We start from the raw sequence: 20,507 nt of genomic DNA, 5'->3' as shown, positions 1-20,507 counted from the left end.
CGCACAACAGGGAAATTATACATCCACTCTTGTGTTGAAAAGGAAAGTTTCATTGATTCTCTTCCGTCACCGAGCACAATCATATTCACGAAGGAAGCAAAAGAAAACAGAAGGTGGAGCCACCCCACATAGCTGAACAAGCTGGATCACTCAAAATGAAACAGAAACTGAATCCAGCAACTCCTCAAAAAAACAACTGAAGGTGATTTATTTAATTTACATCAGCATTTATCATTTTGCACCCTCCATATTTAAATCCTTATTATTATTCCTCAGAAATTTATGCCTATTATAAAGTTAGGTCTTCTATTAAACCAATATTACATGACACTTCCACATTTATTTGATGGAATACACTTTCCTATTTGGAAGTACAACTACCAAAAAGTACAGCTCACATGACTATTTTCTCCGCTTCGTCTAGATATAATTAGTAGCACGATGATGAGTCTTGTAAATCTTGTTTCCATTTTTAGTAATTGTCAATTTTTTGCATAAATGTTCTGCATAATAACTGTGGCATTGAGTTAAAATTATGATTCTCTCATTAATAAACCTTTAGTCGATATCATGTCCTCTACTCATTTACCTGTTATTTATTCATCTTGTGTTGTTCAATCAAATATTTCTATAGACAAATGTTATGTGACATACGTTAATCCAATATTAATTCTTTATATTTGTGTAACAGACTTGAGAATAGTTGAGTTTATGCATACCTTAAAATCCCAGAACAGAAGAAAAGCAAGACAACTCATAATACATTAATACTATAGTTCCCACTAACTTAAACAAGAACCCGACACATAAAAATCGAATCTTTTACAACTAAAACAACATTCCAACTAAAAGTTACTTCACAGTCAAAACAAAATTGAGTATTATTCAATCAGGATTATATAATTGGGTTAATTTCCTTTGTTAACAATAAATGTTTGCATAATTTTTAGCTTTATCTTACACAGTTCTAATTAGCTTCCTCTACATTGCTGCTTCATCGTATATGGAACGGAATCATACATTTTTCCAGCTTAGGCTACATGTATGTACTTACTAATATAATCTCCCTAGGTTATCCGATGTTTTTGGGAGCTACTTTTGACTTTTGGGTGGAAAAACAGGTACTTCGACTTCCTGCACTATATCATTTACCATTACATTGTTTAACAACTACAGCAATAAGCAAAATTTAGATTCGATTTTGCACCAAAGATTAGGACACCCACACCCCCGAACTCTTAAATTTTTGCATAGCAATAGTTTGATTGATGTTAGTAGTTGGAATAAGTTCCCTCCATATGCACTAGTTGTCAAATGGGGAATAGTTGTAAATTACCTTTTCAAACATCAAATAAAAGCGAGTCCGAACTTTTAACAAAAATACACAGTGATCTATGGGAAGTAGCCCCGGTTGCATCTTCTCAAGGAATTCGATACTATGTATTTTTGTTGATGATTGTACCAGGTTCACTTGGATTTATCCAGTAAAGAAGAAATCTGTTTTTTTTGCTCATTTTGTGATTTTTCACAAATTGGTAGAAAATCTGTTTTTTTTCTAAGAAACTTAAGACTTTTCAATGTGATGATGGGGGAGAATTTAATAGTCTTGAATTTACAAGTTACTTGGATCAACATGGTATACAAAGCCATATTTCATGTCCATATACTCCCGAACAAAATGGTGTTACAGAATGAAAACATAGACATATTGTTGAAACAGGCTTGATTTTGATTTTTAATGCTAATTTGCCTATATTTCTTTGGGTTGAGGCTTTTATGACTGCAGTTTTCTTGATCAATCGAATGCCTACATCCAGTTTAAAAATGGTGTCTCCCTTCACAAAGTTGTTTGGTCAAAACCTCACTACAATATATTGAAAGTTTTTGGTTGCAGATGTTTTCCCTACCTAAAAGGATACAACAAAGATAAATTTCAGCCAAAAACTTTTCCTTGTATTTTTATAGGTTACAATCTTCTTCATAAAGGTTACCGATGCTATCACCCTGAATCTAGGCGTGTTTATATTTCTAGGCACGTCATCTTTGATGAGTCTATTTTACCATATTCTGGATCTAGTCCTAATGAACGTGCTAATTGATCACAATTCTTCACATACACGGAGGTTGATAAACCACATTCAGTCCAAACGGAAGGTAATCACACCTTCGATGAAGAATCTGCCGTTCCTATCATGTCTACTGCTGCTGCACCTCACCTGCATACTGGATCCCCTCAAGACAGCCCACAAACAGTGCTTGAAGCTCCTTCAAACAACCAACAACCAACTGCAGTTCCACCAACTCCTTCCCCACATACAGATTGTACTTTTGAACCACCAAGTCCTCAATCAGACATACATGACTCTCCATCATCACCAATAATTGATCCTCCTCAACCACCATATTCTCCATCTCAAACCATTCGCGCTGTCCAATACTGTCCATCTACCTTTTCTCGCCCACCTAGCCCTTCGAACTCTCACAAAATGCTTATTAGAGCTAAGACAAATAGTATACCCAACCCCACCTTTCACTCACTATCCATAAATGTTTCTATTACCTCCGACATAAAGGAACCCCGTACCAACAAAGAAGCTTTATCCAAAGAACAGTGGCTTGCAGCAATACACGAAGAATTTCATGCTCTTCACACTACTTATACTTGACAGATTGTTCCATGTCAGTCCAATATGAATATAGTTGGCCCACGATGGTTTTTTAGAACCAAATTAAAGGTAGATGGTTCAGTGGAAAGGTTCAAGGCTCGACTCACCGCCAAAAATTATAATCAAATTGAGGGAGTTGATTTTGACAAAACCTTCAGTCCAGTGGTAAAAATCGTATTTCTCTTGTTGTTGCTACAACATTACACTGGCCAATTAAATAACTTGATGTGAAAAATGCATTTTTACATGGTGATCTCACAGAAACAGTCTTCATGGAACAACCTCCGGGTTTCGTTGATTCTATATTTCCATCTCATGTGTGCAGGTTGAAGAAGGCTTTGTAAGAGTTAAAACAGGCTCCAAAAGCATGGTTTCACAAATTTAGTACCCATCTTCTACACCTGGAATTCCATTGCAGCCTGTGTAACTCCTCTCTCTTCATTTGGATGTCTTCTCAAGACACCATTTTGCTACTTCTTTATGTTGATGATATAGTTCTTACAGGAAGTTGCATCTCCCTTCTAAAGGCTTTGGTATCTAATCTAAACTCCAAGTTTGCTATGAAAGATATGGGTGATCTCCACTACTTTCTTGAAATTGAAGTTATACGCTGCCTGGATGGTTTATTGCTTAGCCAACACAAGTATGCAATGGATATATTAGAACACACTAAGATGACTTGTGCCGGTCCTATTCATACTCCTATTGCTACAAAATATGAGCTTTATGATACCGGAGGTCCTCCTATAAATGCCTTTGAGTTCCAAAGTATAGTTGGTGCCCTGAAATACTTAACTCTCACTCGGCCTGAACTTGCCTATGAAGTTAATCTCCTCTGCCAGTTTAAGCAACACCCTTGTGACACTCATTGGACTGGTGTAAAGCGAGTACTTCACTACTTAGCAGGAACTACACAACTTGGCCTTCACATCACTGCAAAATCCTCTTTCAATTTAGTTGGTTTTATCGATGCAGATTGGGGTGGTTGTCCTATCACGTGAAGCTCAATGACAAGTTTGTGTGTATTTCTTGGTTCGAATTGTGTCTCGTGGGCTTATAAGAAACAAACTACTGTGGCAAAATGTATCTTGATCTCAAGGTGATCTATTGGTGGGAAGGTATGAAGAGAGATATCTCTAAGTTTGTGGAGGAGTGTCCCAATTGCCAACAGGTTAAGGCCAAGCACCTTAAGCTTGGGGGCCTTACCCAGTCTATTGAGATCCCAACATGGAAACGGGAGGCTATTAATAATGGATTTTGTGGTTGGTCTGCCCAGGACTAGGAAACTACATGATTCTATTTAGGTTATGTTGATAGGATGACTAAGTCTGCACACTTCATACCTGTGAAGTCTACTTACAGGGCCGAAGATTATGCCAAGCTGTATATTGACTAGATAGTGAGGTGGCATGGGATCCCTTTATCTATTATTTCGGATAGGGGAGCCCAATTCACTTCTCATTTTTGGAGATCTTTCCAAAAGAGCTTGGGTACACAGGTGAAGCTCAATACTGCTTTTCATCCCCAGACGGATGGACAAGTAGAGCGTACTATCCAGAACCTTGAAGACATGCCGAGAGAATGTGTTATTGACTTCACGAGGAGTTGGGATGATCACTTGCCGCTGATTGAGTTCTCCTATAATAATATCTATCATTCCACCATTGGAATGACACCTTTTGAGGAACTATATGACTAATATGCTAGAATCGGTTGCTATGAAAGCCTACATTTCCCCTGCGGGAAGGACATTTGGTTTGTTTTACAGCTCAATCTGCACTTGAACCAGAAAAGGAAGAATGCGCAGGAGATGTAGGTCTCCGTGGGCTGGTTTGAGGTAGGAGAGTCTTCCATTCTTGGCCCAGATATCATACATAAGGCTGTGGAGAAGGTGAGAATGATCAGGGATAGATTGGATACTGCTTACAGTCGTCAAAAATCCTATGCAGACAACAGAAAGAGAGCTCTTGAATTTGAGGTGGGTGATCAAGTCTACTTGAAGATATCACCCATGAAAGGGGTGATGAGGTTTGGTAAGAAAGGTAAGTTGAGTTCGAGGCATGTAGGTCCTTATGAGATCTTGCAGCGAATAGGAAATGTTGCCTATGAACTAAAGTTACATCAAGACTTGGCTTTTGTTCATCTAGTGTTTCACGTTTCAATGCTTAAGAAGTATTTAGGCGATGCAACATCCATCCTTCCTGTTGAGGGGTTAGGAGTTGATGAGAACCTTTCTTATGAAGAGGTTCCAGTTGAAATATTAGATCGCCAAGTGAAGCGGCTGAGGAACAAGGAGGTTGCCACCGTGAAGGTATTATGGAGGAACCACCTTGTTGAGGGACCAACATGGGAGGCCGAGGCCGACATGAGATCCCGTTACCCTCACTTTTTCAGTTCTTGAGGTAAGATATACTCTTCCAAAGTCTGGTTTTTGTTTAAGAAACTCTAAGTTTTAGTTCATTAGCCGATTTTGATGTTTTAAGACCATAATCATGTGTCTTATACATGCACTATATGAATTAAAATGAGTTCATGCTTGAATTCAAGTTACTGTTTTTGTATAGCGTAAGCATGATTTTTGTGTTGCATGAGTTGTGATGTGCATTAAGTTAAGTGCGATTGAGAAGGAAGTTCCTCAATCTCAAATATGAAGCTTCAGATAAGCTTGAGTAATATGCATTATCCAGAATAAGTGTGAATCAGAAATTCGGAAAGAGTAAAGTCTCAAGTATGTTATGATGTTTTTAAAAATTACCCTCCTTGATGTAAGATGATTTGTAATGTCATTCGTGGATGAATGTTCCTAAGGGGGGGGGGGATAATGTAATATTCCAAAAAATATACCATATAGTGAAGGGCCTATTAAATTATAAGAATAGGTATTGGGGGAAATAGGCATCCCAGTGCCCAATATTTAGAAATATTAGGCATATTAGAAAATTATGGGCATAGTAGAAAATATTGGCTTAAAAGGGTGTTAGCCAATTTTCTAACATTAGTAAGCTTGTTTGGAAAATGTACCTGCATTAACAACCCTAAGATAAAATCAAGTTGCATAATAGTAACACATTAGGTACTAGGCATCCAAGTGTCAAGCCTAGTACCATATCACATGACCATTTAAAAATGATCATGTAGATTAAGAAGTGCTTAAGGACATAGTGAGGATCCTTGGGAAAATAAGTAAACATTCCCAAATTAACCATAAATAATAGTTAGTTAGGGAAGTACAAGCAACCCATGTGCAAGCACAAGGGGGAGAAACGGCCAAGAGGGGACCACCTAACCGAATTTGGTTTGGGGGAAGGCGTGCACATGGGTTCACCCATGTGGGGCCTAGATATCTAACTAATTATAGACTCTAACCTACTGCCCTAACTAACTAACTAACCTAGGACAAACAAAAATAAATTACCTAGTACACCTGACAACTTAAGACTTAATTGGGTGACACTAACCTAGTAACTAGTTAAAGAGACAACCTAGTAACTAACCTAGGATTGTCCAAAGGGTTGGTTATGGTCCTAACAACTTAAGGATGCTTTAGTAATTACCCTAGGTTACCTAATTAATTAAATTATCAAGTTAATTGATTAAACTAGAGGGGTCAAACCGAAATTCTTACACCAACCTAGTACAACTAAAGAAACATTCTAGTACTTAACCTAGGATGGTCCAAAAGGGTTAATTATGGTTCCAATGATTTAGGGGTACTTTAGTAATTAACCTAGGTCCCTTAATTAATTAAATTAGCCATTTAATTAATTAATTTAAAAGGGGAAAAACGAAATTCTTAGAAAAATTTTCAGATTTGACTAAGTGTTGTGTTTTCCTATTTCTATCAATCTAAGAGGGGCATTTTAGTAATTAATTAATTAATCTATTTAATAACTTATTTAGACTTAGTTGAATGAGTCAATATCAATTCCTAAACCTAAAAATTCACAATCAAACACTTAGAAAAGTCGACGCTAAAATAGTAAGCAAAAAGGTAGAAAGTTCATCGGCGTTCTTAGGTGAATTCAAGGTGTTTTTCAAGGTTTCGTTCAAGGTGGTCTTCGTAGATTACGTTATACATAAGGTATGGGTTTTTATCCTGGAATTATTTCTCCAAGAGTACTTTCCATCGTCTTAAATCTACGAAATCTCGAAACTAGGGTTGTTTCCTAAGATTCTTGTTGAACGTCCTTTTGCCTAGTATCCTTGTTCACGATTTCAATGATATATAGATTAGTCTTGATCATGTTGTTGGTATGTGGTTCTGGCTGATCTTAATGTGTAGGGTTCTTTATTTGTAAACGTCGAATGAACCTATAAATTGTACTGGTATGATGTTAAGTGTTCCTTACGTGATATAAAGAACAATGTTGCATCAACTTGTGTCCGAAAATGCTAGTCTTGAGATGTTACAGTTGTGATGTGTATATTTTCTGTTAAGCGTGACTTTATGAAAATGTTATGTTCATTATAGTGTTCATACAAGGCTGTCTGAAATGGCTACTAATGTGATGCTTGAACCATGTTATAAGGTTGGCTAAAAAGATCTACATGAAATCATACTTGAATGAATGTTTGGGTGATGCCAATAAAATAACTAACAATGCATTGTTAGCCAATTTATTAAATGGAATGGGTATAATGTTATCTTTAAATAATTAAAAGTTTGTCTAATGAATAATGTACTCCAAATTTAGCATGAATCAATGTAACTTTGGCTTGTGCCAATAAATTGGCTATGAAGCCATTTCCAAATTGTTTAGGCCAATACTAATTTTATGCCAATCACATATAACCAAAATATTGTAACAACCACTTAAGTAAATCTAAGGAAATTCAATGAATCCATAACCAAGGGCATGCCAATCATTGGAACAAGTCCCAACACGTCCCAAACAAATGAACTATGAACATATGTAACTCATTGAATGAAGTTGTCATCGTCCATAAACGATGATATGAAGCTACCAAATGAAAGTAAACAAGTAAGGTAGGTACTAACATAATTAAATGTGTCTAAGTTAAGAACATAATTAAATGTGTCTAAGTTAAGAAAGTGACCAAAATGAGGTGTTAAAGAAAGCGAGACAAGCCTCACTTACACCTAAGATACTATGTTAAGATATCATGAAAAAGAGTGTTCGAAGGTGTGAGACAAGTCTCATTAACACCAAAGATGTTACGTAAGAATAATTCACATTTCATCAATGTAAAGAAAAGTATGATAAGTCATCAATAGAATAAGTAAACCTTAATCTAGAAGTAAGCTTCCATAATGTTTTAGTAAAGTCTAAAAGATAAGAAGATAAATGAAGAGAGCAAAGCACCGATAGACTAGCTATGAGCTTGTGCTTGCACGTGTAAGTCTCATGAGATGAGGCTACCACCGAGGTGGATAAGTAGTCTCCATATGTGTTTGTCTAGCCAACATTGGAACTAGCCTATAGTTTCCACCTAAGAGAGCTAGGTATGTTTCGACCTCACCATGGCCAGCGACATCACCTCTTTTCGGTGTGGGGAAGACACTGGATTTCATGTTTATCTCACATGATCTAAGTCGGTTAATGCTCAAAAGAATGTTCTTAGTTCACTATAGCCGTGAGCCACCCTTTTTGGTGTGGAGTAAGCACTTGACATGGATTCACCTTAGCTGACGAATCACCTTTTTTCGGTGTGGGGCAGACACTAGATTTCATGTTAGTTCTCATGATCTAGATTCATTTTGTTCGGTGAATCACCCCTTTTCGGTGTGGGGAAGAAACTGGATTTCATGTTAGATCTCATAATCTTAATTCTAAAGATGTGTCAAAAAAAGCAAGAAAAAAAGAAGATGGAACGTATGTTCAAAGTGAGCTATGAAAGTAAGAGCTTAAGAATATCAATCGTCTATGTTGATACCAACAAAGTTTTCAGCAAATAATGGGCAAAGCCAAATAAAATTGGCTTATAATGACTTCTTAAATTATGCCAATAAATGGGAGTAAAATGTAAGGGCCAATCTATGCCTCATAACTTCAATAATATGAAAATGATGAAATAAGTGGCATAGTCAATAGAGACTAGCTTATGAAGTGTTCCTGCCCAACGAATACAGAATGTAACAAATGACTTGTTAGAAGGATAGTGAAATCATTCCTTAGTCCTTGAACTACTTACTTCATTCATTGTGGGTATGAGACAACAATGAATCATTGCACTTGTAAGTAAAACATAGGCTCAAAGGATCATTGATGTCACGACCGGAGTCTAGACCCCAGACGAGACCGGCGTCGTTGACCTCTCAGAGATCGCAGAAAGCCTACATAAGTCATTCTTACTTCATCTAGATTAATTTTAGCGGAAAAATTGAAACTTTTTGTTTCCTAAAATGCTTACTAACTTTTTGTTTCCTAATATGCTTACTAAACATTCTATTACATATGTAATTGTTCACCATCAACCATCTAACATTACGATCATCAAATTAAAGAAACAGTTCATACGTTAATTCTTAAGGCATTTCGAGGATCGTTTGGTGCAACTTTAAGTGTAATCTTTTTATGATTATATTCAGTCAAGAATTACCATTTCATCCAGCAACATTACAACACTTTTGTTAGGTTGTGGAGCCTGATTATTATATACACTAAATTTTAGGCTGTACTATTTATTCTCCATTTATTCTCTGTAACCAAAAATAATCTTTCTCTTGAAAGGTCTTGTGTTCTTAATTCATCAAGTGTGTGTGTGTGAATTCGATCCTAACAACTTTTACACCTCATGATTTACACAAACATTCGCACATAAAATTCAACCATAAAAACAATTTCACATACTTTCGGTTGACATAACTTAACATGCTTACAATTCCAAACACATAATCAAGAATACATTATCACGAAAATCAAACTTCAAACTTAAAATACCAGAAAACATACCAACAACATGATCTCTAACCTATTTCACATTGAGATCATAGGGATACTAGGGACAAGGAGTTCGACAGGAACGGGAACAACCATAGTTTTCGAGTAGATTTACCTGAGACTTAAGGGTCTCTTGGGAAAGGGACCAAGAGTAAGAAAACCAATACCTTTTATGACATTCAAACCTAGACTTTCTGCCCAAAATCTTCTCCAAAAATCACGTCCAAATCCCTTCAAAGTAAACACCAACTCGACGGACAAACTTCCCTTTGCCTAGCTCATTGATTTCGTTTGTTTTCTTATATTTTCTTTGTGAAATATTCAAGTGTGAAGAAATTTGGTTTACCTACTGTATTTTGAAGTTATTTTTGAAAGAGAATCGTGAGTAAGAGTGATAAATACGTGAGAGAGAGATGAGTGTGGGAGAGAAGAGTTCTCTTAGGATTATGAGTCTAGTTTAGGATTTAGTCACATAAGGTTTTTATTTAATTATTAAAAATCTGATGTAATTTTATTTTATATCATCTAATATATAGTAAATATAAATTAATTACATAAATTTACCAACTTAAATTAAAAACAATTTAATTCATTGCTTTTACCTAGGTTCGAACCTGGGTGGAGCAAGACTTCACTTCAAGTGCCCAATTTCGGCCCTCTCTCCAAAAAATGACCCTCCACCTTATTAATTAAATAATTAATTATATATTTTGGATAATTACGATACTACCCTTAGCCTGGAAAAAGACCATTTTAACCCTAGACCCTCCAAACATAAGATTTCCCCTTTTTAAGTCGGTAAAGACTCCTTCAAGTAAATCTTCTATTCGAGATCCCTACATGGTTGGAATACGTTGATGATTCTAACGTATTTTGATCATATAGAATATGATTTGTGTGCTTTGAATATATTAAAATACGTCATATTCATACCACGATTCACAAATAACAATTTAGGAAAGTCTAGTGACTTCACTTTCTAGAAATGGCATGTTGTTTAGGAAGAGCTTTCCTTGATCATACATAGCCTTATGTGTATTTGTGCATACACCCATACTTAGTTCAAGTGTGTACTAACCCTATACATTTACTATTTTTATAGGTGAAGGTCAGAGAGCATATTGAAGACTCATTGCAGCGGTTTGGACTCAGCTTTCTCCAAACCATTTGGTAAAAGTCCTCTTGAGTTCGAGGATGCTACGTCTATCTTCATAGCCTAATATTTAGACATAGTTATAGGATATTGTCCCTAGATTTTCTTTTAGATATTTTTATTTCGAAGCTTTATATTAAGGCCGTTTTGGCAAAATTATTGTGATATATGTTGATTTATTCTTTTGAATTGCGTAATCCATTGTAGATAGTTGATTAGTTTGAGCTTATAGTATATGAATCCATATAACTTTTAAATGAAGTCTATGTATACTTCATTATGTTTTAGAAGTTTTAAATATTCCGCAAATTTAACTATAAGAATGTGATGAAAGCTAAGAAGAGGCTCGTCTGCGACCTCTGAGAGGTTAACAGCATCGATTGCGATCCGGATTCTAGAATCCGGGTCGTGACAAAATTTTCTTTCTATTCCTGCCTTCGCGTTCAGATCATGCCTCCATGAAGAGCTGTCTAATTTCGTCCTTCTAAAAGGAATGTCAATCCACAGGATCAAGAAGTCCCAATGCACCTGAAGTGCTACCCCAAGGATAGGTCACAAATGATGAGTTTCGCGATGTGATCCGAATGTTGAGTCAAGTAGTTTCCAACCAAGATGGTCAGCAGAGAGAGGAGTGATAGGATGTGGTTGATACATTCATGATCCTTAAGTTCTTAAAAAAATCATCTAGACTTCACCAGATCAAAAGTCAATGAGGATTCAAAGATTTTTTTTGAAGATTTATAGAAGGTCTTTGAGGTTATGCATGTTGTTGATAGTGAGCGAGTAGAACTAGTTGTACACATACTGAAGGGTGTTTCTAGGTGTTATTCTACCAATGTAAAAAGAGTACAACTGAGTGTGCATCAATTGTGAGTTGGGATGTGTTCGATGGTGCCTTTATAGGGAATTTATTTCCCATGAGATAAGAGAGGAAAAAGTAAGAGAATTCCTCAATCTTAAGCAAGAATCTATGAGTGTGCATGAGTACAACCTCAATTTCACTCAATTTTCCTACTATGCTCCTGAAATGGTTGTTGATATGAGGAGCAAGATGAGTTTGTTTGTTTCTGGGTTGTCTTGTCTATCAAAAAAAGAGGGAAAGAAAGTTATGTTTATAGGGGACATTGACATAGTGAGGTTGATGATCCATGTGCAACAGGTTGATGAAGATAAGCTGAGAGATAGAGAAGAGTTCTGAAACAATAAAGCTAAGACGACTAGGAATGAGTCCGTATAGCAAAAGAGTAATGTGAACCGATCATAATTCACAGAATTTCATAGCTAGACCTGCACAATCTCAGGGTAGTGTGGTATAAGAAAGTAATGGGACTTCTGCATGTGCTAAGTGTGGTAGGAACCACTCAGGAGTGTGTCGTGATGGATCCACTGGTTGTTTTAAGTGTGTTCAGAATGGTAACTTCATGAGAGAGTGCCTAAAGAATAGGCAAGTTGGTGGCAATAGGGGGAACCCAATCTTCTTAAGTGGCTCCGCCAGACAGAGCTGCACCTAGAGGACCTATTTCTGGGACAGACGGAGGAGAAAACCATATGTATGCTATCACTAGTCAAATGAGCAAGACATTTCACTAGATGTTGTCACTGATATAATCAATTTTTTTATGTATATATTTTTCTAGATCCAGGTGAGAGTCTATCTTTTCTGACTCCACATATAACCATGAGGTTTGATATTATTCTTGAACAACTTCTTCAGTCCTTTAGTGTTTCTACACTTATTGGTGAGTCTATTCTAGCTGACATAGTTTACTGTGATTATGTCATTTATGTCTATTAGTAGGACGCTATAGCTGACTTCGTCGAGTTAGACATGGTAGATTTTGATGTTATTCTAAGTATGGATTGGATTCATGCATATTATGCCTTAGTTGACAGTAGAACTTGAGTTATTAAGTTATAGTTTCCTAATGATCCTATTATAGAATTGAGAATTAGTTTAGTAGTGCCTACGGGTGGTTTTATTTCGTACCTTAAGGATAGAAAGTTAGTTTCCAAGGGGTGCATCATTCACTTAGTCAAAGTTAATGACTCTAGTGTTGAGACACCACATATTAAGTCATTCTAGTTGTGAGTGAGTTTCGAGAGGTCTTTCCAAAATATCTTCCCGAAGTCCCTCCCGAGAGAGAATAAACTTTGGTATAGATATTCTTCGTGATACTCGTCCTATCTCTATTATACCATACAAAGTAGTTCTAGCTGAGTTAAAAGAGTTAAAAAAGTAGTTGAAAGATCTTCTTGAGAAAGGTTTCATTTGACCAAGTGTCTCATCTTGGGGTGCTCCTGTCTTATTTGTGAAGAAGAAAGATGGTTCTCTTAGTATATATATAGATTACCCTCAGTTGAACAAGATTACTATCAACAATAATTATCCTCTTCCAAGAATTAATGATTTCTTTGATCAACTTTAGGGTGCCACTTGTTTTTCTAAGACAGGCCTTAGATCAGGATATCATGAGTTGAAGGTAAGAGAAATTGACATCCCTAAGATAGATTTTACGACCCCATATGGTCATTATGAGTTTCTGGTTAAGTCTTTTTGCTTAAGTAATTCTCCTGCAGCATTTATGGATCTTATAAACAGAGTATTCAAGCCTTATCTACGTATGTTTATTATCGTATTCATAGATGACATTCTAATCTATTTGAGGCATAAGAAGGATCATGCTAGTCATCCTAGAGTAGTTCTTCAAACTCTCAAGGACAGAGAGTTGTATGCTAAGTTCTCTAAGTATGAATTTCGGCTTGAGTCATTGGCATTCTTAGGCCACATTGTTTCTGATGTGAGATTCAAGTTGATACTGGAAATATTTAGGAAGTGCAGAATTTCCTAGACCTGCGTCTCTAACTGAGATTAGGAGTTTATTGGGATGGATGGTTATTATAGGAGGTTCGTCAAGAGTTTCTCATCTAAATCATCCCTGTTGACTAAGTTGACTCAGAAAATAGTTAAGTTTCAATTGTCTGAAGCTTTTGAGAAAAGCTTATGGGAATTGAAAACTAGGTTGACTACTGCACTAGTGTTGACCTTACCATAGGGTACACAAGGCTTCATTGTATATTATTATGCGTCTAGAGTTGGACTAGGATGTGTATTGATACTTCATGGTAAGGTTATCACTTATTCTTCCATACAACTTAAGATTCAAGAGAGAAATTACCTAAACTAGAGTTGGTTGTTGTAGTGTTGGTGTTCATGTAAATGTGTTTACCGATCACAAGAGTCTTCAGTATGTGTTGAGTTAGAAAGAGCTTAATCACAGACATAGGAGGTGATTGGAATTACTTAAGGATTATGAAATGAATATTCTATATCACCCAGGAAGGCTAATGTTGTTGATGCCTTGAGAAGTTTTCTATGGGTAGTACTTCCCATATTGAGAAGGATAAGAAAGAGTTAGAAAAAGATGTACACAGACTTGACCGATTGGGAGTCCAGTTAATGGATTCCAATGAAGGAAGAGTGGTCCTGATGAATGGGGTTGAATCATCACAATTGTCTGAAGTAAAAGAGAAACAAAACCAAGACCCTATTTTTCTTGAATTGAAGGCCAATGTTCATGAGCAAAATGTGATGGCTTTTGAACGAAGGTAGATGGTATATTTATGTATCAAGGTAGATTGTGTGTGCCAAGGGTTGATGCACTTCAAGAGAGGATCATAGAGGAAGTTCATAGCTCAAAATATTATATCCATCTGGGCTCCACAAAGATGTGTCGTGACTTTAGATAAATTTATTGGTGGAGTAGTATGAAGAAAGGTACTGTAGAATTCTAGCTAAGTGCCCGAGTTATTAACAAGTCAAGGTACAAGACAATAGGCCCGGTGGTATGGATCAAAATATAGAGCTTCTTGAATGAAAGTTGGATATGATTAATATGGATTTCATTAAAGGTTTACCTCGGTCTAGCATGCAGCGTGATTTGATTTAGGTGATTATAGATCGAATGACTAGATCAACCTAATTCTTGTCGGTAAAAACTACCTATTCAGCAGAATATTGTGCTAAGTAATATATTCAAGAGGTAGTCATACTTCATGGATTTATGGTGTCTATCATTTGAGACAGAGGTGAGCAATTCACTGCATAATTCAGGATGTCTTTCAAGAAAGGTTTAGGTTAGAAGGTTTTAACCTTTATAGTGCTTTTCATCCTCAGATAGATGGTCAAGAATCACACACAATTCACACTTTAGAGGATATGTTAAGGGCGTGTGTGATCGAAGAATAATTGGGATGATCACTTGCCTCTCAGAGTTCGCTTACAAGAATAGTTATCATTCTAGAATCCAAATGGCTTTTTATGAGGCTCTTTATGCGGGAAGATGTAAAACTCCTATTAGATAGTTTCAGGTTGGGGAAGCTGGATTGATAGTACCAAACCTGGCTCATCAAACTATGGACAATGTGAAGATTATTCAAGGTAGGTTGAAAATATCATAGTGTCATTAGAAATCCTATACATATGCTAGGAGAAGAGACATGGAGTTTGAGGAGAATGATTGGGTTTAATTAAAAGTTTTACCCATGAAGGGTGTTATGAGTTTTGACAAGAAAGGGAAACTTAGTCCCCCTTATATTGGTCAATACAGGATATCTAAGAGGATTGACAATGTAGCCTATAAGTTGGAGCTACCGTCAAAATTAGCAAAAGTTCATCTAGTATTCCACATTTGAACGTTGAAGAAGTATATGGGCGATCTTTCACTTATTATACCGACCAAAAATATTGGTATTAAGGACAACCTATATTTTGAGGATATTCCTGTTTCCATTCTAGATCGCCCGGTTCACAATTTGAGGACCGAGGAGGTAGGATCCTTCATGGTCTTATGGAGGAATCAATTTGTTGAGGAAGAAACTTGGGAGATTAAGGAGGATATGAAAATATATAACCACATCTCTTTGAACCCAGATATACTCCTAGTAAAGATACTAATTCTTTCTTTAGTATTTTTTAAGTGTATGTGATATGTTATACATTGCATATTAGTGTTTGAGTTGGGTGTGTATGTTCCACCCTCATTTCTTCCTAGAATTATCTCATTTGAGGAAGAATTTTCTGAACTGGGAGATATTGTAAATTCGCGCCTTAAAAAAAATAAAAATTAAAAAGAATTAATTTGGAAAGAGTCAAATCTGAAAATTTTCATGTTATGCTTAAGTTGTGGGTTTTGGATCAACTTTAAACAATCATGAATTTTAGTACATGAAGAGTTAAGTAGCTTAGAATATATCATATTAAATTTCTTGGAGTCCTCTTTCCAAAGCCAGCAAATTTGCTCAATTTCAAGCTCGTATGAGGGAGATATGTATGTCTGAAGTTAGGTTGTCCAGTTGAGGAAAGTTACCAAAAAATATAAGGGGTATTTTCGTCTTTTCCTTACCTAATCAGCTTTTCTCATTTTTGATAACGTTTTAGGGGTCTAAATTAATTTGTTTCAGTTTTACAATCCTAATTCACGCTTAGGTTTAAGAAAATAGTTAAAGAAGAGAAAAAAAAATGAGAAATGAGGGAAGATTTAAGGCGTTCTTCAAGTTTTTGAAGTTTTATTGTAGAATTTCGCCAAGGGTTTGAGTTCCCATGGTGTTGGGTTCGTTCACCCACACGACAATCATGTTATTTAATGAATTTCTTTTCTCATAGTTGAAGGATTGTATGTTCTTGAGAAGTTCTTGAGTTTTAGCCATTATTGAAAGTCTTTGAGTTCTTGAGGTGTGAGCGTTGCAAACGGTTAAGTTTCTTGATATATTTTTATATAGGTTCATTGAAAGCATTTGTGGTTTGTGAATTTTTTTGAATTTGGTCGGTAAAACTGCATTATGTATTGAGTCGAGTTTGGGAGAGGAAGAAAAACTGGGCATATAATTGCGCCCAGATCTATGTCGTGGATACGCTTAAGATTTTAATTCGTCAGATAGTCCCCACCACCACGTCGCGGAGACGATACAGAGTCCTCTGCCTCAAAAATATTTATGGGACCAACAATTAAATTCCATATCCGCATCGCACAATGTTCTTTAACTTGGGTCTTCGTTCGTACTTATGAACAACTATATTAACTTTCCTAAATCATTAGAGGTCTTACATTCCAAAGCATAACCCTTGAAATCATAATTCCAATTTAAGGTAGATTTAACAGTAAAATCTTGAGAGTATTTGAGAGGTCTTTTGCATTTCACGTTTTGAAAACAACTTGTTTTATGATTTGAGCAGTTGAGTTGAGGAAGAGTAAAGTTGAGTTCATTTTATTTAAAATCATATATTGGAACTAAGTATTCCAAGAGAAATGTTTTTACATTCAAGCAAAAAGGAAACACTGATTTCTAAAAGAGTTTATGAGCAGTTTTAGGTATTATCTCTTTTAAGAAAAAAATTTGAGTAACAATCTTAAAGTTGATACAATGGAAATGTATTCCTTAAAACATAATGAGCTATGTTATATTGTTACTGTAGTATTTACCATCGATACTGGGGAGACTTCTAACATCTTACATCCCCCATAAACCATGTAGCAAATGTGGGTAGAGCGGGTCATACTTTTTAGATGATTCCTTATTGATTTTAAGCATAAACTAGTGAATCCACTTAATTGAGAAGTTCTATACCCCGACAAGGTATAGAACAATTCTGGAAGTGCAGATAAGATGTTGTATCATCACATAACTCATTGTTATGATTTTCGTTAGATAATCTCCCAAACATAGTTTATTTGCATACAAATTGAGATATATTGTATTTTTCAATACATTGAGTTGTATATTCTATTTTAAAACATTTATTTATATCGCATTATTGTTATTGATTTTTTTTTAAAATTGAAAAGAGTTCAGTTGAGTGGAGACAAGGTAACTTGTTTCTTCAGTTTCAGTTCAAACTTATGTCATTTTAAGATTTCCCCTCGCATGCTCGTACATTCCATGTATGAAACCATTTGGACTGCGTATATAATTATGTATATATAGGTAACCATGATCGACATCCAGTGCCTCGGTGATCTATTTCAGTTCCAGAGTTGTTGGTGAGCCTCTTTGCTTCCGGAGGATCCCTCATTTACTTTTAGTTTTTTCACTTATTATGATAACAGGTGGTATTGCCTCGACATTCCTCATAGTATTAGAGGATTTATATATAGATAGACAGTAGGTCATGAGTCTTTTCATTTTCAGTTGTTTATGTTGAGACATTAAATTGCCTCTTTGGCTAGTTTGAATGTTTGTCTCCAAAACATTATGCTTTATCTTTTAGGTTTACATTTTAAATTTATCTTATTTATGAGTAAGTATTTCTCTAAGAGTTAAGTCATGCCTAGGGTTATCTTGGGGCCATCAATGGTTCTCGAGTGCCCTTCGCGCGTAGGGTATAGGCTCAGGGCATGACAATTGTCTAAAATAGAATCGTAGCCAATTTATTATCTCCTTAAAATATAATCCTACCACTTAATTACCTCCCTAATTTATTGTTTCATCCATAATGTTCCCACTTTGTCTCCTAATTCTTTACCTCCAACATTGTTACTCTAAGGATTCTTGAAACAGCAGCCATGACCGGCAAGTTTTAGTTCGTCAATGCCATTGCTGATAGAACACCCATATGCTAATTTGGTGGAGTTTTAGCTGGACACAATGGCCTCTGTTTTGAGAGGAAAGAGAGACGAAGAGTTAAGAAGGATATACCCTTACAGAAGAAACAACCATAACCGACAAGTTCAAGTCCGTCAATGGTATTTCTGGTAGAATGCCTCCTCTTTTGTTTGGTGGTCTCTTCATTGAGAGATGACCATATTGGACCAAACAAGGAAGAGAGACAGAGGGGAGATGATGAACGATAATGGTCATAATATGTATCTAAAAATATACACATGCATCTAAGTCATTAGAACACCCCGTCGATGGTTTGGTAGTGTTTTCACTGAGATAGTGGTGCTAGTGAAATAAAAGAGAGAGAGATGAAGGCAAAACGATGGTCAAACTATGTATCTGACAAAATATACACATGTATTTTACTAATAGTTCATGTAGATAAGTTATAATTGTATGTATTTATCAAAAAGTGATTCTCGAAGAAAATGAGTAAATTTAGAATTTTTTATTTACTCGAGAAGAAATTCAGAATTTCGAGGAAGAAGGCGTGATTTGCTCCTTAATTGATGTGATTCTGCCACAACCCGAGACTACACCTTGGACGTGGCCGGCACTCGAGAAACATTGTTGTCCCAAGTGAACCCTCATCCTGGGTGACTACAAGAGGAAGACTAAAAGTATCAAATTGAAAAAATATTTAAAAAACAGTTTACTGAATCTCAAACCTGAATTGAATATACCAAGTATAAAACATTAATTTTAACTCAAATTATCTGAAACTGAAAGACACTGCAAAACTGTCTATTTATTAAGCCTCTACTGTATAAAGTTGAGTGTCAAGAGAAGACCCATGACTCCTTAAAAACTATTACTAATAACACACAAAACTAGAGTCCCCGGAAGTAAGGAGATTTTACTAAAAAATTGAGTAGTGGATGTAGGGATCTCAATAGACTCTTATTGAGGATCATATGAACTTGTATCTGCATCATTAAAAGATGCAACTCGAATAACATTCGTACATTGAATGTATGAGTATGTAGTTGTCACGACCAAGGAGTACCCCCTAGACGTAACCAGTGTCGTTGTCCTCCGAGAGAACTAAGACTAACCTCTTAGCATTTGTCATAGCACGTCATAGGTTAAAATGAAGAAAAATAAAAAATTTTCATACATATATCTATATGGTGAGGTTTACATAGACCTCTCACATACTACATATGGAGTTTACATGGACTCATTATATAGGAAGCTTACATAGGCTTCTCGTTTAGACAATATAGATAACATATAAGAATTTGGTTTATAATATTGTCTCACATTAAACCATCTAGAATGGAGTACAACATTTGGGCATAGTCCATACTTCATTATAACAAAATCCACATATAGTCTTATACAATAATAGTCTTCAAATGAAAGAGAAGGAAACTAAATGTATTTAGACAATAACACCATCAAGCAGCTAGATAGTGGCATCATCCTCGAATGGTGAGGACCTACCAAAAACATGGGGAATATCCTAGTAGTCTTACAATTGGTCTTCTAACTGTACCGGCCCGAACCTACATTATTGTAGAAATATAAAGGAAATGGGTTAGTACATCCACTTGTACTAAGTATGGAAACATATGCACATATAAAATTTGAAATCATGCTTAAAAGGAAATTTGTTCAAACCATGCCAGGTTATTTTGAAAAGCCTTATTCACAACCAAGAACACATGTAAGACAATAATCATATATACTTTAAGACAATACCATATCAAACACAAGACCAATATCATTAATAAAGTCAAGTCAACATGAATGCTATCAACATAGGGTTATCTCACATTATAGTAGCATGTCAAGATCATATAACCAAAGCAACTCCAACACAATGTCATAACAACAAAGCATGTATAAGAGTTCATAACATTTGAACATATGCAACACCATTACTCATAACCCTTAACCTCACTCAACCAAGTAAACCAAACAAAGGATCACAAGCAATGTCTAACTTCATATAACATAACATCATCAGTAATCACCATCATATTTAGCATTATATATCACCAACATGTTTATAAGTGAGACTAACATCATATAGGATCATCAACATGTAAAGTCATCATATACATATCATTTACTTTATAAGAACATAAGAACATCCTCCTAGGACTTTTCTCAAGGCCAACTAGT

The 20,507-nt window shown here is 35.8% G+C and overlaps 1 protein-coding gene across 1 annotated transcript; it reads left to right on the top strand.

Moving 5' to 3' along the window:
* The first annotated feature begins 2,739 nt into the window (after positions 1-2,739).
* Positions 2,740-3,667, top strand: LOC107016563 (uncharacterized mitochondrial protein AtMg00810-like). The gene is made up of 3 exons (XM_015216995.1): positions 2,740-2,831; positions 2,992-3,006; positions 3,085-3,667. The coding sequence occupies exons 1-3, from the start codon at positions 2,740-2,742 to the stop codon at positions 3,665-3,667; spliced, it is 690 nt and encodes a 229-aa protein (XP_015072481.1).
* Positions 3,668-20,507: the final 16,840 nt, after the last annotated feature.

Source organism: Solanum pennellii, chromosome 4 (assembly GCF_001406875.1).
Source record: "Solanum pennellii chromosome 4, SPENNV200".
NCBI classification, from domain to species: domain Eukaryota; kingdom Viridiplantae; phylum Streptophyta; class Magnoliopsida; order Solanales; family Solanaceae; genus Solanum; species Solanum pennellii.
Note: the sequence above shows the minus strand (reverse complement) of the source record. Positions and strands in the feature narration are given on the sequence as shown.